Genomic DNA, 23,207 nt, shown 5'->3' with positions numbered 1-23,207 from the left:
ATAGTGTGGGCACCCATTATAGTTATGCCAATCCTTACATCATCCCTATAGTGGGCAGGACTGTCTCCCACAATATCAGCACACTCCTCTCCTGTATTGCTCTAGGGGGAGATGTATCAAACCTTCTATAAAGGACAAGGTGGAGAAGTTGCCCATAGCAACTAATCAGCCTTTAGCTATCATTTATCTATAAAATGATAGCTACAATTGGTTTGGTTTGTCTGCTATGAGCAACATCCCCACTTGTCTGCTTTCGAAGGTTTACTAAGCCTTGGAGAAAGCTAAAGTGGAGAGAGATAAAGTTCCACCGGAGAAGTAAGCTCCGGGACTGGGGGTTGTGTTAGGTTTATGCTGCAAGGGGAGGGTTAGGCTGCAGGGGGGGAGGGTTAGGGTGCAGGGGGGTGGAATTAGGGCTAGGCAGCGGGGAGGGGGGTTAGGGTTAGGCACCCCCGGGGAAGCTTAGGGTTAGATAACGGGTGATGGAGGGTTAGGTTTAGGTTGTGGGAAGCGCAGTTTGGGTTAGGCACCACATAGGAAGGTTAGGGATAGGCTGGGGATGGGGTGGGGTGAGAGGGGTTAGGGATTAGGATTAGCTTTACTGAGAACTCACGTTTTTTTTCATCACCGGGATGTTGCTGTCGGTATTTTGACAGCTGGCATCCCGGCTATCGGAATCCTGATACCACCCCGGTTGTACATTGGCAGTTAGGAGCTAATTGACTGGTATTTTATCTCTCCACTTTATCTCTCCCCAAGTTAATTATATAATCCTCTAAATCACAATATATTTGTTGTAACAAATATATAGATTTTCTAAACTCTGCATAATTAAAAAAATGATAAGAATGAACAAATAAGTCTAGTAATGACACTATAAATGTACCCCACAGACTAGGGGTACTCCCATAATCTCTGGTTGGTTATTTGGCACAGACAGCTTGTCACCTGACCTAAAGAACAACCTGCTTTATATATAGAAATCACATTACCTTTGTCATTTCCTGCTACTCCTGAGCCACTGCTGTTTGTTGTTGATGCACCTCCGGTAGTAAACTGTGTTGCACTATCGGTGGCCGATGATGAGACAGTGTTTATAGTCGGAGCTTGTGTTGTAATGGTAGTATTCTCGGTTGAAGTAATAGCTGTATAGGTTGTTTGCGTTGTGTTATCTGTACTGGAGATGTTTGTAGTAGTAATATTTTCATGTGGCACATTGGCTGTGGTAGTTATAATGGAGAGATTTGCAGACGTTGTAGTGCCTGTTGCTAAGCTTGCAGTGGTAGCTAGAGAGGAACCATTTGCAGAAGTTCTATTGTCATTTGGTAAAATTGCAGTGGTAGTTGCAACGGAGCCATCAGTAGAAGTGGAGTTGTCTGTTGAAAAACTCACAGTGGCAGTCGCAGTGGAGATATTGGCAGTGGTTGTGGAATCTGTTGCCAAACTTGTAATAGTTGTCACAGCGGAGCTACTTGCTGTAGTACTGTTGTCTGTTGTGAGACTTGTGATGTTAGAAACATTTGCAGAGGTGGCTATAGAAACTGTTGAATGTGAATTGGACTGGTCATTACTAGTCGGCGAGAGAGTGGTCATTATTTCCGTCCTGTTAGTGGTGACTGCTCCAGTAGTAGAATAATCTATAATTGTTCTAGTTGTAGGTGTGGTTTCTGCTGGTGAGCTTCCAGCCTCTGTGGTGGTGGTGGTGGTGGTGGTGGTGGCAGGAGCAGTGGTTTGGGCATGGTTATTATTCCATAACAGGGAACTGAGCAGCAGTAACACCAAGCTCTTAAATGATGATTGCATTGTTTCTTTTTGAGAGAAGGAAACTCGGAAATTCTAAAAAGATGATAGAGAGTAGTTTTAGTTCCTTGATTCTCCAATAACATAATTAATAATTAGATATTTATAATGTACAGTATATTGGAAAATAATATACAGTGTCTATACATGTATGAGGTACAGAACTGTTTATAATCTTTGGGGCAGATTTAATCAGCTGCGTTATTTACCACATATCAAAAGCTCTGACGGGAGCTATTTGATTTGTGCTGCTACCCTATGCAGAAAAAAAATCTGCACCCTCTGGGGCTAACCGCATGGGGTAACCTAAAAATTCTGGGTGCTTAACCCGAAATCTTTGGGATAACGCTTGAGCAAATTGGCAATTGGTTCAGTAGCTCAGGGCGTTTAACCAGCTTTCTCCTATTTTCTTTCAGCGGTTCTTCTATACCCATAGTGTACTCTGGTCCTAAATTAATCTGTTCAATTACAACAGGAGACTGCCGACATCTTTATCAATAACCCAACACATTCTGGAGAACTAATGCAATGTGTCCTATGATACAAATGTGTGGACATAGGCCCCGCCCCCACAAAGACAAACCACTGTGATTTGTGGCTCTGTTGGGAGGGGCTTAATGATGCAGTTTGCATCATTATGCCCCACCCCCTCCATATAGCACCGGGATCCTGCCCGCTACACTACAATCCGGGATACAGGAGAGCTGTCTAGTCTTCCAGTTTTGGGGGACTACCCAAAAAATCGTCAGTCTCCCGCAACTTCCGGGAGAGAAGGCAAGTACATTCATAACCGATAGACAAACATTACTGGGAAGTAGTCAGTTTGTCAACAGTAATGCTGTTGGCAGTCAAAATGTCTACAGCATTATGTTGATGGGACAATGGGCATGATTCAGAGCGGCATACAGTTGTTCAGAGTGGACTTGCAAAAAATATTCCAGTGATTCAAACGCCGTCTTGTGCACAGAGACTCCCACTGCCAGCACTATCACATCCGCCACTCATGCACATAAGCGGGTACATCGGGTGCACATTGGTCGGAATAACCCTACGCTGTCTCAGACTAAGCAGCTCTCTTAAGATGCCAGGCAGGGCCGGTTCTACACCTTGTGGCGCCCAGTGCGAAAGTTTCCACTGGCACCACCCCCGTGGCAAAAAGTTAGTGAGCGCCGGAGACGTGCGTCCAAAAATAGGGGCGTGGCTTCATAGGGGAGGGGAATAGCCACAGTTATGCCCCCAGTAGCTGTGCCCCCAGATTTGCCCCAAGTAGTTATGCCCCCCAGTTGATTTGCCCCCAGTAGATTTGCCCCCTGTAGCTGTGCCCCCAGTGGCTGTGCCTACTGTAGCTATGCCCCCAGTAGATTTGCCCCCAGTAGATGTTCCCCCTATAGCTATGCCCCCAGTAGATTTTCCCCAATAGTTGTGCCCCCTATAGCTATGCCCCCAGTAGATTTGCCCCAGTAGTTGTGCCCCGTCGCTGTGCCCCCTGTTGCTTTGTCCCCCAGTAGTTGTGCCCCCTGTCACTGTGCCCCCTGTCACTGTGCCCCCTGTAGCTATGCCCCCAGTAGATTTGCCCCAGTAGTTGTGCCCCCTGTTGCTTTGCCCCCAGTAGTTGTGCCCTCTGTTGCTGTGCCCCCTGTTGCTTTGCCACCGTAGTTGTGCCCCCTGTCGCTGTGCCCCTTAGTAGCTGCTTACAAAAATAAAAAAACAATACTTACCACTGCCCCGCTCCTGCTTCCCGACCGCTGCTGCTGCTGCTTCTCCGTCTGGCCTCCTGCGGCTCCTCTCTATGGGAGAGACGTCATGACGTCTCTCCCATAGCAGCGCCGCACAGACACTAGGGGTCATTAATTACCTCTAGTGTCTGTCACTGGAGCCGGCTGCAGTGGACGCCCACACAGCCCACGGCGTCTGCTACAGCCGGGGAGCGGGATGCGGGTAGGTGGCGGTGCCTGCGGGGTGACTGTGGCCGCGCCCCCGGCGCAGGCACTGCTTGTCCGCACCAAGAACCGCTCCTGATGCCATGGCCTCTCCAGCTGCAACACATTCTCAGTTGCTGACTGAGGAATGCCCAAAAAGCAATCCCAACATACCTGAGCTTTTCTAGCTTTTCAAATTGCTGACTTCCTATAACTCACTTTGTGGATAAATCCTCTGTGTCCCTGTAATCACTAACCATCCACTGTGCTTGCGCAGTGCGGTTTTGGCAAAATATTACTCCACTGCGTCCGGTACCGACATTGCATGCAGCCCAATGCCGACACGGTTGTATTGTTTTTTTAAAGCTTTTTTACCACCTTGGCATTGTAACTTTAAACATGATGCCTTACGATCAAGTTTAAAGTTATAATGAAGAGACTGTTACAATGCTTAAGATAATATAACAACCACATTGGTAATGTCCCATCAATATAAAGTTGACATTTTGACTGTCGACAGAATTACTGCCGACAAAACATTTGCAAATTTTGATATCAGATGAAACATAGCATCATGGGGGTCATTCCGAGTTGATCGCTCGCTGCCGTTTTTCGAAGAGCATCGATCAGGTCACTACTGCGCATGCGTATGCACCACAATGCGCTGGCGCGTCGTACGGGTACAAAGTGGATCGTTGCTGGGCAATGGATTTAACGAAGAATCCGTTCGCACAGCGGATCGCAAGAAGATTGACAGGAAGAGGGCGTTTGTGGGTGTCAACTGACCGTTTTCTGGGAGTGTTTGGGAAAATGCAGGCGTGTCCAAGAGTTTGCTGGCGGGTGTCTGACGTCAGTTCCGGCACCAAAAAGACTGAAGTGATCGCAAGGGCTGAGTAAGTCCAAAGCTACTCAGAAACTGCACAAAAGGTTTTTGCAGAGCTTGGCTGCAAAGGCGTTCGCACACTTGCAAAGTGAAAATACACTCCCCTGTGGGCGGTGACTATGCGTTTGCACAGCTGCAAAAAATAGCTAGCGAGCGATCAACTCGGAATGAGGGCCCATATGTTAGAGAATGATAGCACAGTGATTGGACACTGACAGAAATTAGATCAATGGGATTTTACTGGCATCAGTACTTTGTAGGTCTACTATGTGCGGTGATTACTTCAGACCAGAGGTGTTGAAAATGGAGGGAGGGGCAATGGGGCAGCTTAACCCTCCCCCCAAACATGATGGAGGCGAGTGTGCGGGGGAGCGCTTACTTTCGGATCCCCACAGGCAGTTTTAACTTTAAAAGTAGTCTGCCGTCGCAGGGTGCGGTGTCCATTTTTCTGTTGGCTGTCTCTTCACTGATACATTACTGGGAGGAGGCGTGGCTTTGGTCTCGGGATTTCCCAACAGGCTTAGCATGGCCACACCTCCTCCCAGTAATGCATAAGTGAAGAGACAGCCAGCTAGTACAGAAGAAGGGGGGACCTACCGCACCCTGCGACAACAGATTACTTTTAAAGGTGAAGCAGCCCATGTAGATGCAGAAGTATGCTCTGGGGTGGGTATGTGGTTGAAGGAGAGGAAACCGCCGCAGGGGCGCCAAAATGAAATCCTAACTTCACCCCCCCCCCCCCCCCCCCCCAGCCTGAGATCATTCTGGCACCCCTGCTTCAGACACCATTCTTGGCAAACTGTCCACAAGTTCCTGGACAACAGCAGGTGGTATGTTTTGCCATTCCGCCAGAGACATAACTGTGGGAGGCAACGGAGTTGGCTGCCGCCGTGCTCCTGCTCTGTAGGGGGGCACCTCTCTTACCATTCCATATTCAACAACACCATTCAATTAAGTTAATTGACAGGTGACTCTATTGCTTCCGTGGCCCACTCCCCTCCCCCACTAGTCCCTGCACCTCACAAGTCACATCTTTATTTTAGATGCACATTTTAAAAGTGTCATACCCAGGATTAAAAGCCATGACCTATTACACTGAAAGCAGGTGGTACCTTGCTGATGGAGCTATTTGTTCCTGTATAGAAAGCATTAGAATTCTAACCATATAAAGTCACTTCTCTGACAATTACATGTAATTTCATATAGTTAAAATTCTCATGTTTTCTATACAGGAGCAAATAGCTCATCAGTAAGATGCCTGCTTTCAGTGTAATAAGTCATGGGTTTTAATCCTGGGTATGACACGTGTAAAATAATTGTCAGAGAAATAATCAGTATTGTGAGTGACTGAGCAGATCTATGTAGTATGTGGATGCACACTACATAGATCTGCCTAGTTGCAATGGTTTTGAATTGACAGTTAGCTTCATACAAGGACGTAGCTACCATAGGTGCTGGGAGTGCAGCTGCTATGGGGCCCAGAGCTGAGAGGGGCCCACCTTCCCTGTCACAGTTACATGTATTATACACATTTTTCACCGTTGGGTGGTACATAGAGGCGCTTTTAGGCCTTGGGGTCTACACTATAGTTATGCCCCTGGACTTGCTCATTGTAATGTAGTATAAGATTATCTGGAGGAGGGCATTAATAATGTTACACTGTAATGTTTCACAGTTTGAAGTGGAGGCACTACAGTGTGGCATAAAGTTAAACAGCCCCTCTTTGAATGCCAGGTTGCCTGAGAATCTTCTAGCATTTGGCATCTTTTTTTGCTAAAAATGCATCTTATGGTGGGTACACACTGATCGATATATCTGCAGATCAATGGTTCTGCAGATATATCTGTAGGCGGATCGGGCAGTGTGCTGTGCATACACACTGCCCGATCCGTCGTGACTGATGTCACAAACTGGGCGGGCATTTACATGCCCCCACCCAGTTGAGCCGTTAATCACCGGTGGCCTCTGCAGCATGTGTACGGGCGGTCGGCTGACCGCCCATACACACACAACGATGCACCAATATATTTATAGATATATTGGTCATTGTGTGTGCAGCAGGGCCGACGCGATATGTCTGTGAACGATGGCATTCACAGACATATTGTTGGTACACACTGGCCTATGGGCCAGCGATATAGCATTGTTCATTAGAACGGCCAATATATCAGCCAGTGTGTACCCAGCTTAAGTCACAGCTCTATGTGACTAGGACGCACGAGGAGACTGAGCTGATTAATTTTATTTATAATATGACACTGGTATATCTGTGTGCGACTGAGTTTCTGAATCTGTACATGAAGTGCTACAATGTAGCAGCCACAGCTTTTTTTTCCAATAGACTCACACACACAATATACAAGTGTCATATATCAAAATGTGACTAAGACGCATTTTTGGCAAAAGAAGATGCCCAATGTTAGCCGAGTTGCACGGGAGCTGGCGGTTCACTCATGCCAGATATCTTGTGCTGCATATTGTACTGACAATAGTTTTTTAATTTTAAAAAAAATGTCAACTTCTTCATACTTTACCATCCACGTTGACTACGATTACGAACAGTAACCTATTAGCATGGCGAACGTGGTACACTATAGGGGCTTGTTTGTGGCAGAAAAGTGACAAAACACCCAAAAAATGAAAAAAAAAATGAAAAAAAAAAACCTAACTTTTTTGGGTCGACCAGTTTCATGTTGGCCTTTTGACCTTGTCGACCTAATGCATGTCTACCATTAGTTTTAGATCTATTGACTGTAGACCTTTTTAGTGTAGAGACACCTATTATCCTATAGATTTTAAGATTGAGAGTAGGGCCCTCATCTCCTTTCTGTTAATACTGCTATTTTACTTCTGTGTTTGCTCCCAGTTGTATCGAGCTGTTGAATATATTCTACAATATTAAATGTGTTCGGTGATTGTTACCCAACTATGAAACTGTAATTCAGATATTATTACACTGCTGCTTTGGCAGCTACCCCAAATTCATGTGGTTTGTTTCTCCCAAATCTTACTTCCTGTGTCCCTTTATCTCCGTCATGTGGTCACTTAAGCAAACATACAGTACAGTACTTCAACATACTCTTAAGTGTTTCACCTTGCATGCAGTTCCACCTGTCATCGAACATATTTTCATCTCGCCGCGCCTTTGTAGCTATGACTCACTCAAAGTCACTGTTGTTACTAAACATACAGTATACATGACCCCTTTGTACACTGTATCCTCAAACCTTTACTGGCTTGTTTAACCTTCCTATTTGTATAACTTATAATAATAGCCTAACTTAGCTTTCAGTATGAAACATTTTATTCTTATGATCCTTCCTTATTACTTAATGCCAACACACAATGGAAACAGTTATTTATGGTTCTTTATACTAGAGATGAGCGGGTTCGGTTCCTCGGAATCCGAACCCGCCCGAACTTCAGGTTTTTTTACACGGGTCCGAGCGACTCAGATCTTCCCGCCTTGCTCGGTTAACCCGAGCGCGCCCGAACGTCATCATCCCGCTGTCGGATTCTCGCGAGGCTCGGATTCTATCGCGAGACTCGGATTCTATATAAGGAGCCGCGCGTCGCCGCCATTTTCACACGTGCATTGAGATTGATAGGGAGAGGACGTGGCTGGCGTCCTCTCCGTTTATAGAGAAGAGAGTGAGACTAGAGTAGAGAGAGACACAGTATTTACTTTAGTAATTTTGGGGAGCATTAGGAGGAGTACTACTACTTGCTGAAGTGATAGTGTGACTGTATATCTGACTTGTGGGGGAGACAGTGGGGAGCAGTTAGAGTCTGAGAGCAGGAGTACATATTTTAACGTACAGTGCACACTTTTGCTGCCAGAGTGCCACACTGCCATTGTGACCACACTGACCACCAGTATATATTGTGATTGTCTGCTTAGGAGTACTACTTGCAAGTTGCTGATAGTGTGACCAGTGACCTGACCACCAGTTTAATTAATCACCACCAGTTTAATATATATATATATATATATATATATATATATAATTGTATATAATATATATATAATTGTATACCACCTACCCGTGTTTTTTTTTTCTTTCTTCTTGATACATACTACTATAGTAGCTTACTGTAGCAGTCTGCGGTGCTGCTGAGCTGACAGTGTCCAGCAGGTCCGTCATCAGTCATTACATAATAAATATATATACCTGTCCGGCTGCAGTACTAGTGATATTATATATATATATATATATATATATATATATATATATATATTAATTTCATCTCATTATCATCCAGTGTATATTAGCAGCAGACACAGTACGGTAGTCCACGGCTGTAGCTACCTCTGTGTCGGCAGTCGCTGGTCCATCCATAATTGTATACCACCTACCCGTGTTTTTTTTTTTTTCTTTCTTCTTGATACATACTACTATAGTAGCTTACTGTAGCAGTCTGCGGTGCTGCTGAGCTGACAGTGTCCAGCAGGTCCGTCATCAGTCATTACATAATAAATATATATACCTGTCCGGCTGCAGTACTAGTGATATTATATATATATATATATATATATATATATATATATATTAATTTCATCTTATTATCATCCAGTCTATATTAGCAGCAGACACAGTACGGTAGTCCACGGCTGTAGCTACCTCTGTGTCGGCAGTCGCTGGTCCATCCATAATTGTATACCACCTACCCGTGTTTTTTTTTCTTTTCTTTCTTCTTGATACATACTACTATAGTAGCTTACTGTAGCAGTCTGCGGTGCTGCTGAGCTGACAGTGTCCAGCAGGTCCGTCATCAGTCATTACATAATAAATATATATACCTGTCCGGCTGCAGTACTAGTGATATTATATATATATATATATATATATTAATTTCATCTCATTATCATCCAGTCTATATTAGCAGCAGACACAGTACGGTAGTCCACGGCTGTAGCTACCTCTGTGTCGGCAGTCGCTGGTCCATCCATAATTGTATACCACCTACCCGTGTTTTTTTTTCTTTCTTCTTGATACATACTACTATAGTAGCTTACTGTAGCAGTCTGCGGTGCTGCTGAGCTGACAGTGTCCAGCAGGTCCGTCATCAGTCATTACATAATAAATATATATACCTGTCCGGCTGCAGTACTAGTGATATTATATATATATATATATATATATATTAATTTCATCTCATTATCATCCAGTCTATATTAGCAGCAGACACAGTACGGTAGTCCACGGCTGTAGCTACCTCTGTGTCGGCAGTCGCTGGTCCATCCATAATTGTATACCACCTACCCGTGGTTTTTTTTCTTTTCTTTCTTCTTGATACATACTACTATAGTAGCTTACTGTAGCAGTCTGCGGTGCTGCTGAGCTGACAGTGTCCAGCAGGTCCGTCATCAGTCATTACATAATAAATATATATACCTGTCCGGCTGCAGTACTAGTGATATTATATATATATATATATATTAATTTCATCTCATTATCATCCAGTCTATATTAGCAGCAGACACAGTACGGTAGTCCACGGCTGTAGCTACCTCTGTGTCGGCAGTCGCTGGTCCTTCCATAAGTATACTAGTATCCATCCATCTCCATTGTTTACCTGAGGTGCCTTTTAGTTGTGCCTATTAAAATATGGAGAACAAAAATGTTGAGGTTCCAAAATTAGGGAAAGATCAAGATCCACTTCCACCTCGTGCTGAAGCTGCTGCCACTACTCATGGCCGAGACGATGAAATGCCAGCAACGTCGTCTGCCAAGGCCGATGCCCAATGTCATAGTACAGAGCATGTAAAATCCAAAACACCAAATATCAGTAAAAAAAGGACTCCAAAATCTAAAATAAAATTGTCGTCGGAGAAGCGTAAACTTGCCAATATGCCATTTACCACACGGAGTGGCAAGGAACGGCTGAGGCCCTGGCCTATGTTCATGGCTAGTGGTTCAGCTTCACATGAGGATGGAAGCACTCAGCCTCTCGCTAGAAAAATGAAAAGACTCAAGCTGGCAAAAGCACCGCAAAGAACTGTGCGTTCTTCGAAATCCCAAATCCACAAGGAGAGTCCAATTGTGTCGGTTGCGATGCCTGACCTTCCCAACACTGGACGTGAAGAGCATGCGCCTTCCACCATTTGCACGCCCCCTGCAAGTGCTGGAAGGAGCACCCGCAGTCCAGTTCCTGATAGTCAGATTGAAGATGTCAGTGTTGAAGTACACCAGGCTGAGGAGGATATGGGTGTTGCTGGCGCTGGGGAGGAAATTGACAAGGAGGATTCTGATGGTGAGGTGGTTTGTTTAAGTCAGGCACCCGGGGAGACACCTGTTGTCCGTGGGAGGAATAGGGCCGTTGACATGCCTGGTGAAAATACCCAAAAAATCAGCTCTTCGGTGTGGAAGTATTTCAACAGAAATGCGGACAACATTTGTCAAGCCGTGTGTTGCCTTTGTCAAGCTGTAATAAGTAGGGGTAAGGACGTTAACCACCTCGGAACATCCTCCCTTATACGTCACCTGCAGCGCATTCATAATAAGTCAGTGACAAGTTCAAAAACTTTGGGCGACAGCGGAAGCAGTCCACTGACCAGTAAATCCCTTCCTCTTGTAACCAAGCTCACGCATACCACCCCACCAACTCCCTCAGTGTCAATTTCCTCCTTCCCCAGGAATGCCAATAGTCCTGCAGGCCATGTCACTGGCAATTCTGACGAGTCCTCTCCTGCCTGGGATTCCTCCGATGCATCCTTGCGTGTAACGCCTACTGCTGCTGGCGCTGCTGTTGTTGCTGCTGGGAGTCGATGGTCATCCCAGAGGGGAAGTCGTAAGCCCACTTTTACTACTTCCACCAAGCAATTGACTGTCCAACAGTCCTTTGCGAGGAAGATGAAATATCACAGCAGTCATCCTGTTGCAAAGCGGATAACTGAGGCCTTGACAACTATGTTGGTGTTAGACGTGCGTCCGGTATCCGCCGTTAGTTCACAGGGAACTAGACAATTTCTTGAGGTAGTGTGCCCCCGTTACCAAATACCATCTAGGTTCCACTTCTCTAGGCAGGCGATACCGAGAATGTACTCGGACGTCAGAAAAAGACTCACCAGTGTCCTAAAAAATGCAGTTGTACCCAATGTCCACTTAACCACGGACATGTGGACAAGTGGAGCAGGGCAGGGTCAGGACTATATGACTGTGACAGCCCACTGGGTAGATGTATGGACTCCCGCCGCAAGAACAGCAGCGGCGGCACCAGTAGCAGCATCTCGCAAACGCCAACTCTTTCCTAGGCAGGCTACGCTTTGTATCACCGGTTTCCAGAATACGCACACAGCTGAAAACCTCTTACGGCAACTGAGGAAGATCATCGCGGAATGGCTTACCCCAATTGGACTCTCCTGTGGATTTGTGGCATCGGACAACGCCAGCAATATTGTGTGTGCATTAAATCTGGGCAAATTCCAGCACGTCCCATGTTTTGCACATACCTTGAATTTGGTGGTGCAGAATTTTAAAAAAAACGACAGGGGCGTGCAAGAGATGCTGTCGGTGGCCAGAAGAATTGCGGGACACTTTCGGCGTACAGGCACCACGTACAGAAGACTGGAGCACCACCAAAAACGCCTGAACCTGCCCTGCCATCATCTGAAGCAAGAAGTGGTAACGAGGTGGAATTCAACCCTATATATGCTTCAGAGGTTGGAGGAGCAGCAAAAGGCCATTCAAGCCTATACAATTGAGCACGATATAGGAGGTGGAATGTACCTGTCTCAAGCGCAGTGGAGAATGATTTCAACGTTCTGCAAGGTTCTGCAACCTTTTGAACTTGCCACACGTGAAGTCAGTTCAGACACTGCCAGCCTGAGTCAGGTCATTCCCCTCATCAGGCTTTTGCAGAAGAAGCTGGAGGCATTGAAGGAGGAGCTAAAAGGGAGCGATTCCGCTAGGCATGTGGGACTTGTGGATGGAGCCCTTAATTCGCTTAACAAGGATTCACGGGTGGTCAATCTGTTGAAATCAGAGCACTACATTTTGGCCACCGTGCTCGATCCTAGATTTAAAACCTACCTTGGATCTCTCTTTCCGGCAGACACAAGTCTGCTGGGGTTCAAAGACCTGCTGGTGACAAAATTGTCAAGTGGAACGCGACCTGTCAACATCTCCTCCTTCACATTCTCCCGCAACTGGGGGTGCGAGGAAAAGGCTCAGAATTCCGAGCCCACCCGCTAGCGGTGATGCAGGGCAGTCTGGAGCGACTGCTGATGCTGACATCTGGTCCGGACTGAAGGACCTGACAACGATTACGGACATGTCGTCTACTGTCACTGCATATGATTCTCTCACCATTGAAATAATGGTGGAGGATTATATGAGTGACCGCATCCAAGTAGGCACGTCAGACAGTCCGTACTTATACTGGCAGGAAAAAGAGGCAATTTGGAGGCCCTTGCACAAACTGGCTTTATTCTACCTAAGTTGCCCTCCCACAAGTGTGTACTCCGAAAGAGTGTTTAGTGCCGCCGCTCACCTTGTCAGCAATCGGCGTACAAGGTTACTTCCAGAAAATGTGGAGAAGATGATGTTCATTAAAATGAATTATAATCAATTCCTCCGTGGAGACATTGACCAGCAGCAATTGCCTCCACAAAGTACACAGGGAGCTGAGATGGTGGATTCCAGTAAGGACGAATTGATAATCTGTGAGGAGCGGGATGTACACGGTGATATATCGGAGGATGATGATGAGGTGGACATCTTGCCTCTGTAGAGCCAGTTTGTGCAAGGAGAGATTAATTGCTTCTTTTTCGGTGGGGGTCCAAACCAACCCGTCATTTCAGTCACAGTCGTGTGGCAGACCCTGTCACTGAAATGATGGGTTGGTTAAAGTGTGCATGTCCTGTTTATACAACATAAGGGTGGGTGGGAGGGCCCAAGGACAATTCCATCTTGCACCTCTTTTTTCTTTCATTTTTATTTGCGTCATGTGCTGTTTGGGGAGTGTTTTTTGGAAGGGCCATCCTGCGTGACACTGCAGTGCCTAGATGGGCCAGGTGTTTGTGTCGGCCACTAGGGTCGCTTATCTTACTCACACAGCTACCTCATTGCGCCTCTTTTTTTCTTTGCGTCATGTGCTGTTTGGGGAGTGTTTTTTGGAAGGGCCATCCTGCGTGACACTGCAGTGCCACTCCTAGATGGGCCAGGTGTTTGTGTCGGCCACTAGGGTCGCTTATCTTACTCACACAGCTACCTCATTGCGCCTCTTTTTTTCTTTGCGTCATGTGCTGTTTGGGGAGTGTTTTTTGGAAGGGCCATCCTGCGTGACACTGCAGTGCCACTCCTAGATGGGCCAGGTGTTTGTGTCGGCCACTAGGGTCGCTTATCTTACTCACACAGCTACCTCATTGCGCCTCTTTTTTTCTTTGCGTCATGTGCTGTTTGGGGAGTGTTTTTTGGAAGGGCCATCCTGCGTGACACTGCAGTGCCACTCCTAGATGGGCCAGGTGTTTGTGTCGGCAACTAGGGTCGCTTATCTTACTCACACAGCTACCTCATTGCGCCTCTTTTTTTCTTTGCGTCATGTGCTGTTTGGGGAGTGTTTTTTGGAAGGGCCATCCTGCGTGACACTGCAGTGCCACTCCTAGATGGGCCAGGTGTTTGTGTCGGCCACTAGGGTCGCTTATCTTACTCACACAGCTACCTCATTGCGCCTCTTTTTTTCTTTGCGTCATGTGCTGTTTGGGGAGTGTTTTTTGGAAGGGCCATCCTGCGTGACACTGCAGTGCCACTCCTAGATGGGCCAGGTGTTTGTGTCGGCCACTAGGGTCGCTTATCTTACTCACACAGCTACCTCATTGCGCCTCTTTTTTTCTTTGCGTCATGTGCTGTTTGGGGAGTGTTTTTTGGAAGGGCCATCCTGCGTGACACTGCAGTGCCACTCCTAGATGGGCCAGGTGTTTGTGTCGGCCACTAGGGTCGCTTATCTTACTCACACAGCTACCTCATTGCGCCTCTTTTTTTCTTTGCGTCATGTGCTGTTTGGGGAGTGTTTTTTGGAAGGGCCATCCTGCGTGACACTGCAGTGCCACTCCTAGATGGGCCAGGTGTTTGTGTCGGCCACTAGGGTCGCTTATCTTACTCACACAGCTACCTCATTGCGCCTCTTTTTTTCTTTGCGTCATGTGCTGTTTGGGGAGTGTTTTTTGGAAGGGCCATCCTGCGTGACACTGCAGTGACACTCCTAGATGGGCCAGGTGTTTGTGTCGGCCACTAGGGTCGCTTATCTTACTCACACAGCTACCTCATTGCGCCTCTTTTTTTCTTTGCGTCATGTGCTGTTTGGGGAGTGTTTTTTGGAAGGGCCATCCTGCGTGACACTGCAGTGTCACTCCTAGATGGGCCAGGTGTTTGTGTCGGCCACTAGGGTCGCTTATCTTACTCACACAGCTACCTCATTGCGCCTCTTTTTTTCTTTGCGTCATGTGCTGTTTGGGGAGTGTTTTTTGGAAGGGCCATCCTGCGTGACACTGCAGTGCCACTCCTAGATGGGCCAGGTGTTTGTGTCGGCCACTAGGGTCGCTTATCTTACTCACACAGCTACCTCATTGCGCCTCTTATTTTCTTTGCGTCATGTGCTGTTTGGGGAGTGTTTTTTGGAAGGGCCATCCTGCGTGACACTGCAGTGCCACTCCTAGATGGGCCAGGTGTTTGTGTCGGCCACTAGGGTCGCTTAGCTTAGTCATCCAGCGACCTCGGTGCAAATTTTAGGACTAAAAATAATATTGTGAGGTGTGAGGTATTCAGAATAGACTGAAAATGAGTGGAAATTATGGTTTTTGAGGTTAATAATACTTTGGGATCAAAATGACCCCCAAATTCTATGATTTAAGCTGTTTTTTAGTGTTTTTAGAAAAAAACACCCGAATCCAAAACACACCCGAATCCGACAAAAAAAATTCGCTGAAGTTTTGCCAAAACGCGGTCGAACCCAAAACACGGCCGCGGAACCGAACCCAAAACCAAAACACAAAACCCGAAAAATTTCAAGTGCACATCTCTACTTTATACTACTTACAAAGTCAGTAAGAACTAGTGGTGACAACCCAGAAGCAACAGGCTAAATTCCGTCTTCGTATTTAACATGATACTATGTAATAATCATTTTAGTAGAAAATAACTTACAGCACAGCTCCTTTATTGGCCAATGAACGCTGACAATTTACCAGGACAATAATACTATTATACATGCATGGGGCAAGTTTAAACTACGTTTTAACTCCACACAGATACTGGCATGGTTGGAAATGAACCTATGACCCTGGGACTGTGATACAGCAATACTAAGCACTACTGTATGTAACCATGCTGCCTCCCTAAGAATATACCAGAATAGCTATTAGGGGATTGGTAGAAAGGGGTGCGAAGAAACGGGGGCGGGTACTAATTGGCTGTTAGAAGGGCCCAAACCAGCTGCAGCGCACCACATACTATTTTAGATTCTCCTGGAGGGGATGGGGACTCCTGATTTTGGAAACATCCCCTCAGTACCCAGGCCTCACGGATAGCTCAATGTTCCAGTAGTCTAGGATATATTGCTTAAATAAACTGTACAGTATACTGTATACAACTTGCAATACAATCTATAGACTTCAACATTAAAATGACTTTGTGAAGAGAAACCAGTATCCAGTGTCAATAGGTCGACCACTATTGGTCGATATGCATTGAGTCGACATGGCAGTGGTCAACGAAGCGTATGGTCGACATGAGCTTTTTACGATTTTGATTCATTTTTATGACTTTTTCATACTTTACAATCCATGTGGACTACGATTGGGAATTGTAACTTTCCTCAATGCACGGCGAGTGAAGCAGAACACAAATTGGGGGACCTTGTGCTAACAGTTCAAAATGAACACCCTAAAAACTTTAAAAAACTCATGCCGACCTTTTCATGTGTCGAACTTTTTCTCATGTTAACCTTGTGCAAGTCGACTTTTTTTAGGTCGACCTAGATGCTGTCGACCTTTTTACTGTAAACCTATTGAACCATGGCCCTCATCCTGAGTTGAACACTCGCTAGCTACTTTTAGCAGCCGTGCAAACGCATAGTCGCCGCCCACGGGGGAGTGTATTTTCACTTTGCAGGAGTGCGAACGCCTGTGCAGCTGCGCGGCAGCAAACACATTTTGTGCAGAACAAGACCAGCCCTGTAGTTACTTATCCTGTGCGATGATTGCTGCAACGAGTGACACAGTAATGACGTCAGATACCCGCCCTGCAAATGCCCGGCCACGCCTGCGGTTTTCAAAACACTCCCAGAAAACGGTCAGTTGTCACCCATAAACTCCCACTTCCTGTCAATCTCCTTGCGTTCGGCTGTGCGATTGGAATCGTCGCTAGAACCAGCGCAAAACCACAAATGACTTCGTACCCGTACAAAACGCGTGTGCGCATTGCGGTGCATGCGCAGATTAGCCGCTTTTTTCACTGAACGCTACGCAGCGAACAACGGCAGCTAGCGATCAACTCGGAATGAGGGCTCATACCCAAAGAAACCATCATACATAGTCAGTGGCGGTTCTTGCCACGGGCAAGCGGTACTTTTGCCCGGGGCGCCGCCTTCCGGAGGGCACCAGCGCCATCCGGAGGGCGCCGCACCAGGGCAAGAACCGCCACTGTGCCCCCCGCAGTGCCCTGCTGTGCCCCCCGCTTTGAAGGGAACCAGACGCGTAGCGTCTAGTTTCCCTTCATTGAGAGGACCTTAGTTGTGCGGTGCGCGATGACGTCATCGCGCACCGCACAGCAAAGGTCCTCTACATGAAGGGAAACTAGACGCTACGGTCTAGTTTCCCTTCGTCTAGAGGACCTTTGCTGTGCGATGCGCGATGACGTCATCGCGCACCGCACAGCATAGTGGCACAGACACTAGGGGGTCATAATTGACCTCTAGTGTCTATGCTGTTCTATGGAAGAGACGTAGTAACGTCTCTCCCATAGATCGAAGAGAGGAGAGCAGAAGATCGGCGCCGCCGGCGGAGGGGGTCTGGATCAGGAACGGGGATGGTAAGTATTCTTTTTATTTATTTTTATTTTTTCTTTCAGCGCATTGACCACGCCCCCAATTGAAGCCACGCCCCCATATTTTGCCTGGGGCGCCACAAACCTTAGAACCGGCCCTGTACATAGAACTGGTAGAACATTGCCACTTTACAGAAATTACATATTCACTTGTAACTGTATACAGTGTCGGACTGGACAGAGCCGGCCCTAACCAATATGATGCCCTAGGCAAGATTTTGGCTGGTGCCCCCTAGCATCACCGCTGGTTCCGCCTCTGACCTTGTACCTCTTTCCCAGCACCATCACCCCTCACCTATAGCAGTCCTTATTTAGGTATTTGTACCCCCAATATTTTAAATAGGAACAGTTCGCACATTTTGCATTTAGCCCAAAAAGGGGTGTGTTTTTGCTGGCAAGGGGCATGGCCACACAATAGTACCCCCAATTCCAATTACGCCACACAGTACTGCAATTTTATTCACATTTGATCATACGATAGTGTCCATAATTTATATTAAATCGCACGGTAGTATTACTTTACCTTATAAACGTTACCCCTCACAGTAGAGCCCCTTATTCACATTACATCACACTGAATTGCTCCTTATTCACATTACACCACACCATATTGGGGGTCATTCCGAGTTGTTCGCTCGTTATTTTTTTATCGCAACGGAGCGATTAGTCGCTAATGCGCATGCGCAATGTCCGCAGTGCGACTGCGCCAAGTAAATTTGCTATGCAGTTAGGAATTTTACTCACGGCATTACGAGGTTTATTCTTCGTTCTGGTGATCGTAATGTGATTGACAGGAAGTGGGTGTTTCTGGGCGGAAACTGTCCGTTTTATGGGAGTGTGTGAAAAAACGCTACCGTTTCTGGGAAAAACGCGGGAGTGGCTGGAGAAACGGAGGAGTGTCTGGGCGAACGCTGGGTGTGTTTGTGACGTCAAACCAGGAACGACAAGCACTGAACTGATCGCACTGGCAGAGTAAGTCTCGAGCTACTCAGAAACTGCACAGAGAAGTATTTTCGCAATATTGCGAATCTTTCGTTCGCAATTTTGATAAGCTAAGATTCACTCCCAGTAGGCGGCGGCTTAGCGTGTCCAAAGCTGCTAAAAGCAGCTTGCGAGCGAACAACTCGGAATGACCCCCTTTGTTCTTTGGGGGTAATTCCAAGTTAATCGCAGCAGGAATTTTTTTTAGCAGTTGGGCAAAACCATGTGCACTGCAGGGGGGCAGATATAACATGTGCAGAGAGAGTTAGATTTGGGTGGGTTATTTTGTTTCTGTGCAGGGTAAATACTGGCTGCTTTACTTTTACACTGCAATTTAGATTGCAGATTTAACTCACCACACCCAAATCTATCTATCTCTGCACATGTTATATCTGCCTCCCCTGCAGTGCACATGGGCCCTCATTCCGAGTCGTTCGCTCTGTAATTTTCATCGCATCGCAGTGAAATTCCGCTTAGTACGCATGCGCAATAATCGCACTGCGACTGCGCCAAGTAATTTTACAATGAAGATAGTATTTTTACTCACGGCTTTTTCTTCGCTCCGGCGATCGTAGTGTGATTGACAGGAAATGGGTGTTACTGGGCGGAAACACGGCGTTTTAGGGGCGTGTGGATAAAAACGCTACCGTTTCCGGAAAAAACGCAGGAGTGGCCGGAGAAACGGGGGAGTGTCTGGGCGAACGCTGGGTGTGTTTATGACGTCAAACCAGGAACGACAAGCACTGAACTGATCGCAGATACCGAGTAAGTCTGAAGCTACTCTGAAACTGCTAAGTAGTTTGTAATCGCAATATTGCGAATACATCGGTCGCAATTTTAAGAAGCTAAGATACACTCCCAGTAGGCGTAGGCTTAGCGTGAGCAACTCTGCTAAATTCGCCTTGCGAGCGATCAACTCGGAATGAGGGCCATGGTTTTGCCCAACTGCTAAAAAATTTCCTGCTGCGATCAACTTGGAATTACCCCCTTTATTCACATTAGACCATACAGTAGTGCCCTTTCTCTACGCAATGCCACATAGTAGAGCACCTTATACACATAATGCCATGCCACACATTAGTAATGCATTTATACACATCATTTTACACAGTAATGCCCCTTACACATTATGACCTTTATTAATGCCCTTTTACACATAATGTCCCTTACACATATGCCGCACATTATTAATGCCCTTATACACATAATGACACACATAGTGCCCCCTACACATTTGGTGCACATTATTAGTGCCCCTATACACATAATGACACACATACAGTAGTACCCTGTTACACATATGCCGCACATTATTAATGCCCTTATACACATAATGACACACATAGTGCCCCTTACACATATTTTGCACATTATTAATACATTTTTACATGACACATATAATGCTCCTTACACATATTCCGAACACTACTGAACAACCAACCCACTCACATGCACACAGCACTCACACTGCCATTAACACTGTGACCTCTGCTTGGATACAGATGTGTCCTCATAAATGTTGCCTCAATGCTAACATTGGGCACCTTTCTTTTAATGAAAATGCGTCTTATTTGCATTGCTATGAGGCTAGGATGCACAAGCAGCTTCTGCTGATTAAAATGATATGCAGCATGCCTATATACTGTGTGAGACTGTGGCTGTATCTGCATATGAAATGCTACACAAAGAATATAGGCATGCCGCATATCATTTTAATCAGCAGAAGCTGCTGATGCCCCTAGGCTTATCAAATGCCCTAGGCAATTCCCTAGTTTGCCTATGCCTATGGCCGGCTCTGGGACTGGGGCATGAAGGGCCCACCGGGGGAATGCAGTGGTTGGGGCCCATGTTTAGGGCTGTGGTTATTCTACAGAGGGGGTGTGGCTATCTGCCACAGAGGCTTGGCTAATCATTAGAGAGTGCATGGTCTGGGTCCCTTGATAAGTATATATAGTAAATACTGCTAGTACAGTACATGTATGATAATGTTCCAGATTAATAGCAGCAATGCAGTGTAGAGAATACACCACAGACCTGTGCAGTATAATGTGTACTGTATAATTCAAGTGCACAGTCTGGAACCAGATGCCTAGAGGAGGAGGTGGGCCCCCGGGCAGTGGGGATCACCGGGGGTCTCCCCTGTACCCCTGTGGGCTAGTTCAACCTTGACTGTATATACAGTACTCCACATACTGCCGAGACACTGAAGTCATTTACTCACTGGTGCCATGCTTATGTTAGCAATTGGCTCCAACGATGCCATACCTACTTGCATGCCTTCTATGTCTGCAGAAGCATGAGCATACAGCAAACAAATATTTATATAACAGAGAGCAACGTGATTGTGTGTAATTGACCATAGTCCTTACATTTCTTGTGACTTCCATTTATTAATCTACTGTATAGTTTACAGCATACTAAGGCTATCAGTAGGGTTAGCAGAGGGTTGTTTTTTTTTTTGTTATTCGTGGTTCTATAGAATAATGTACAATTGACACTGATTTCCTCCTCCCGCAAGATGAAATTTCACCACTTGATACCTTAAGAGCTGAATGACTTCTTTCATTCCAAGTATGACATCTCTCCTGCAGTGCTCCTGCAGGTATATACTGTATTACTCAGTAGTGTCTTATATTTGGGTACTCTCTGTATTCAGAAAGCTATTTGAAAAGATGCTAAATACAATGCACTGTGAATGCAATATTATTTCCTTATTAAAATGTTTTATTGTGCTATAATTGCAAGTAATGTGCACATTTTACAAAACACGTAGGCGCTTCCCTCTGTTGCCTGTTTTGCAGTTTAATGGCATTTCAATAGCTTAATATAACAGCATTTAAAGGAGATCATCATTACTCGTAATTTAAAACATAATTGGGCTTCATTTTTATGACTGGTCATACAGAAATGTTTGTGCACAATTTTGACCCACGTGTTAATGTGAGCAAGTAACATACAACATGCACTTTCATCATACACACTGAAAACTGTACTAAAAAGTACTAAAAGTCAATAAGAGAAATGTAAGCGAAAAGTCCATAAAATAGTATCTACTGTAGGTTAGCGTTTTACAGAGAATATTTGGCCATTCACATCAGTCACCGCCCCAGTGGAGCTTACAATCTAGGAAGAAACCCATGCAAGCACAGAGAGAATATACAAACTACACACAGTTAGGGCCATGGTGGGAATCAAACCTATGACCCATGACCTCAGTGCTGTGAGTGCTGTTATGTCCTTGCATCGCAGCAAGGACAGCTCGGCATAGCGGGGCGCATGCGATTGCATTCTCCTACTATAAGCCCACCTCACATTCACTTCTACAGGACCCGGTAGGGATGCGAATGAGCGTGGCATGCTGCGCTGCATTCGCATTGCGGTCCCGCTACAGCACGCTGCTAAAACCAGGAAGGCTGTAGCGGGATACACCTGTATCTCTCCCACAAACGCAATTTTGTCTACAACTAATTGGTCCCTACCCATGACCTTTTCATCTCTAACTCCTGAATCTCCTAGCCATTACAGAAACCTTGATTTCCCCCTCTGACACAACTTCTCCTGCTGCCGTCTCCGCTTGGGGCCTTACATTCACACATACACACCCCGGCCTGGGGGTCGACGTGGTGGTGTTGGGGGTCCATCTATCATCCGCTTACGCCTACCAACTCATTCCACCAGAACCTTCCCTTACATTCCCTACATTTGAGATCCAACATTTTGCCCCTTCCAATCTGTTCACCTTCGAGTAGCTGTCATTTACTATTCCCTTATCATTACCAACAAATTCCATAATCACTTTGTTTCCTGGCTCACTCACTTCCTCTCTTCAGACATTCCCTCCATCATCTTACTGTAGATGATTTTAACATCCCAATTGATATCCCCAGTGAATCTTCTATCTCTAAACTCCTCAACCTCATTTGATTGCTTGGTCTCTCCTAGTAGATGTCCTCACTCTTCCAAGTTAGTGGGCACTCAGTTGATCTTGTCTGTACTCACCGTTGTGATATTTCTGACTTCTCCAACTCCCCATTCCCCCTCTCTGACCATTGGCTGCTCTGTTTTAACTTACTCCTCTCTTCTTCTCTGTCACTACCCCCTAAGGCTACCATCACTAAGTGTAGCATTGGGGCCATCGATACAGTTTCTTTATACTCTTAGCTTGACTTCTCTCTCCTGGCTGAACAAGCTACTATCCTATACAATGCCTCTCTTACTTCTGTTCTTGACTCTATTCACATTACTGCCTCACAGCACTGAGGTCATGGGTTCAATTCCCACCATGGCCCTAACTGTGTGGAGTTTGTATATTCTCCCCGTTCTTGCGTGGGTTTCCTCCCACAATCCAGAAATATACTGGTAGGTTAATTGGATCCCAACAAAAATTAACCCTAGTGTGAACGTGTGTGTACATGTGGTAGGGAAAACAGATTGTAAGCTCCACTGTGAATGGCCACATTTTCTCTGTAAAGCGCTGCGGAATATGTGTGCGCTATATAAATAACTGGTAATAAATAAATAATAAATATACACAGGTTCAGCATTATAACTCCTGGAAATTTGGTGAGTTTTGATCAGAGATGT

General features: G+C 46.0%; 2 protein-coding genes across 6 annotated transcripts in view; one reads left to right on the top strand and one right to left on the bottom strand.

The window, feature by feature from the left end:
• ANO3 (anoctamin 3) overlaps positions 1–23,207 on the top strand; it is a 1,051,220-nt gene that overhangs the window by 852,178 nt on the left and 175,835 nt on the right. The window lies entirely within an intron of this gene.
• MUC15 (mucin 15, cell surface associated) overlaps positions 1–23,207 on the bottom strand; it is a 37,011-nt gene that overhangs the window by 8,847 nt on the left and 4,957 nt on the right. The window contains exon 2 of the mRNA XM_063944332.1: positions 990–1,833. Within this exon, the coding sequence (XP_063800402.1) occupies positions 990–1,800 (811 nt within the window). The 5' untranslated portion in view covers positions 1,801–1,833. The remainder of the gene's footprint in view (positions 1–989; positions 1,834–23,207) is intronic.

This window comes from Pseudophryne corroboree, chromosome 11 (genome assembly GCF_028390025.1).
Source record: "Pseudophryne corroboree isolate aPseCor3 chromosome 11, aPseCor3.hap2, whole genome shotgun sequence".
NCBI lineage: Eukaryota > Metazoa > Chordata > Amphibia > Anura > Myobatrachidae > Pseudophryne > Pseudophryne corroboree.
This window is presented reverse-complemented; position numbering and strand designations above follow the sequence as displayed.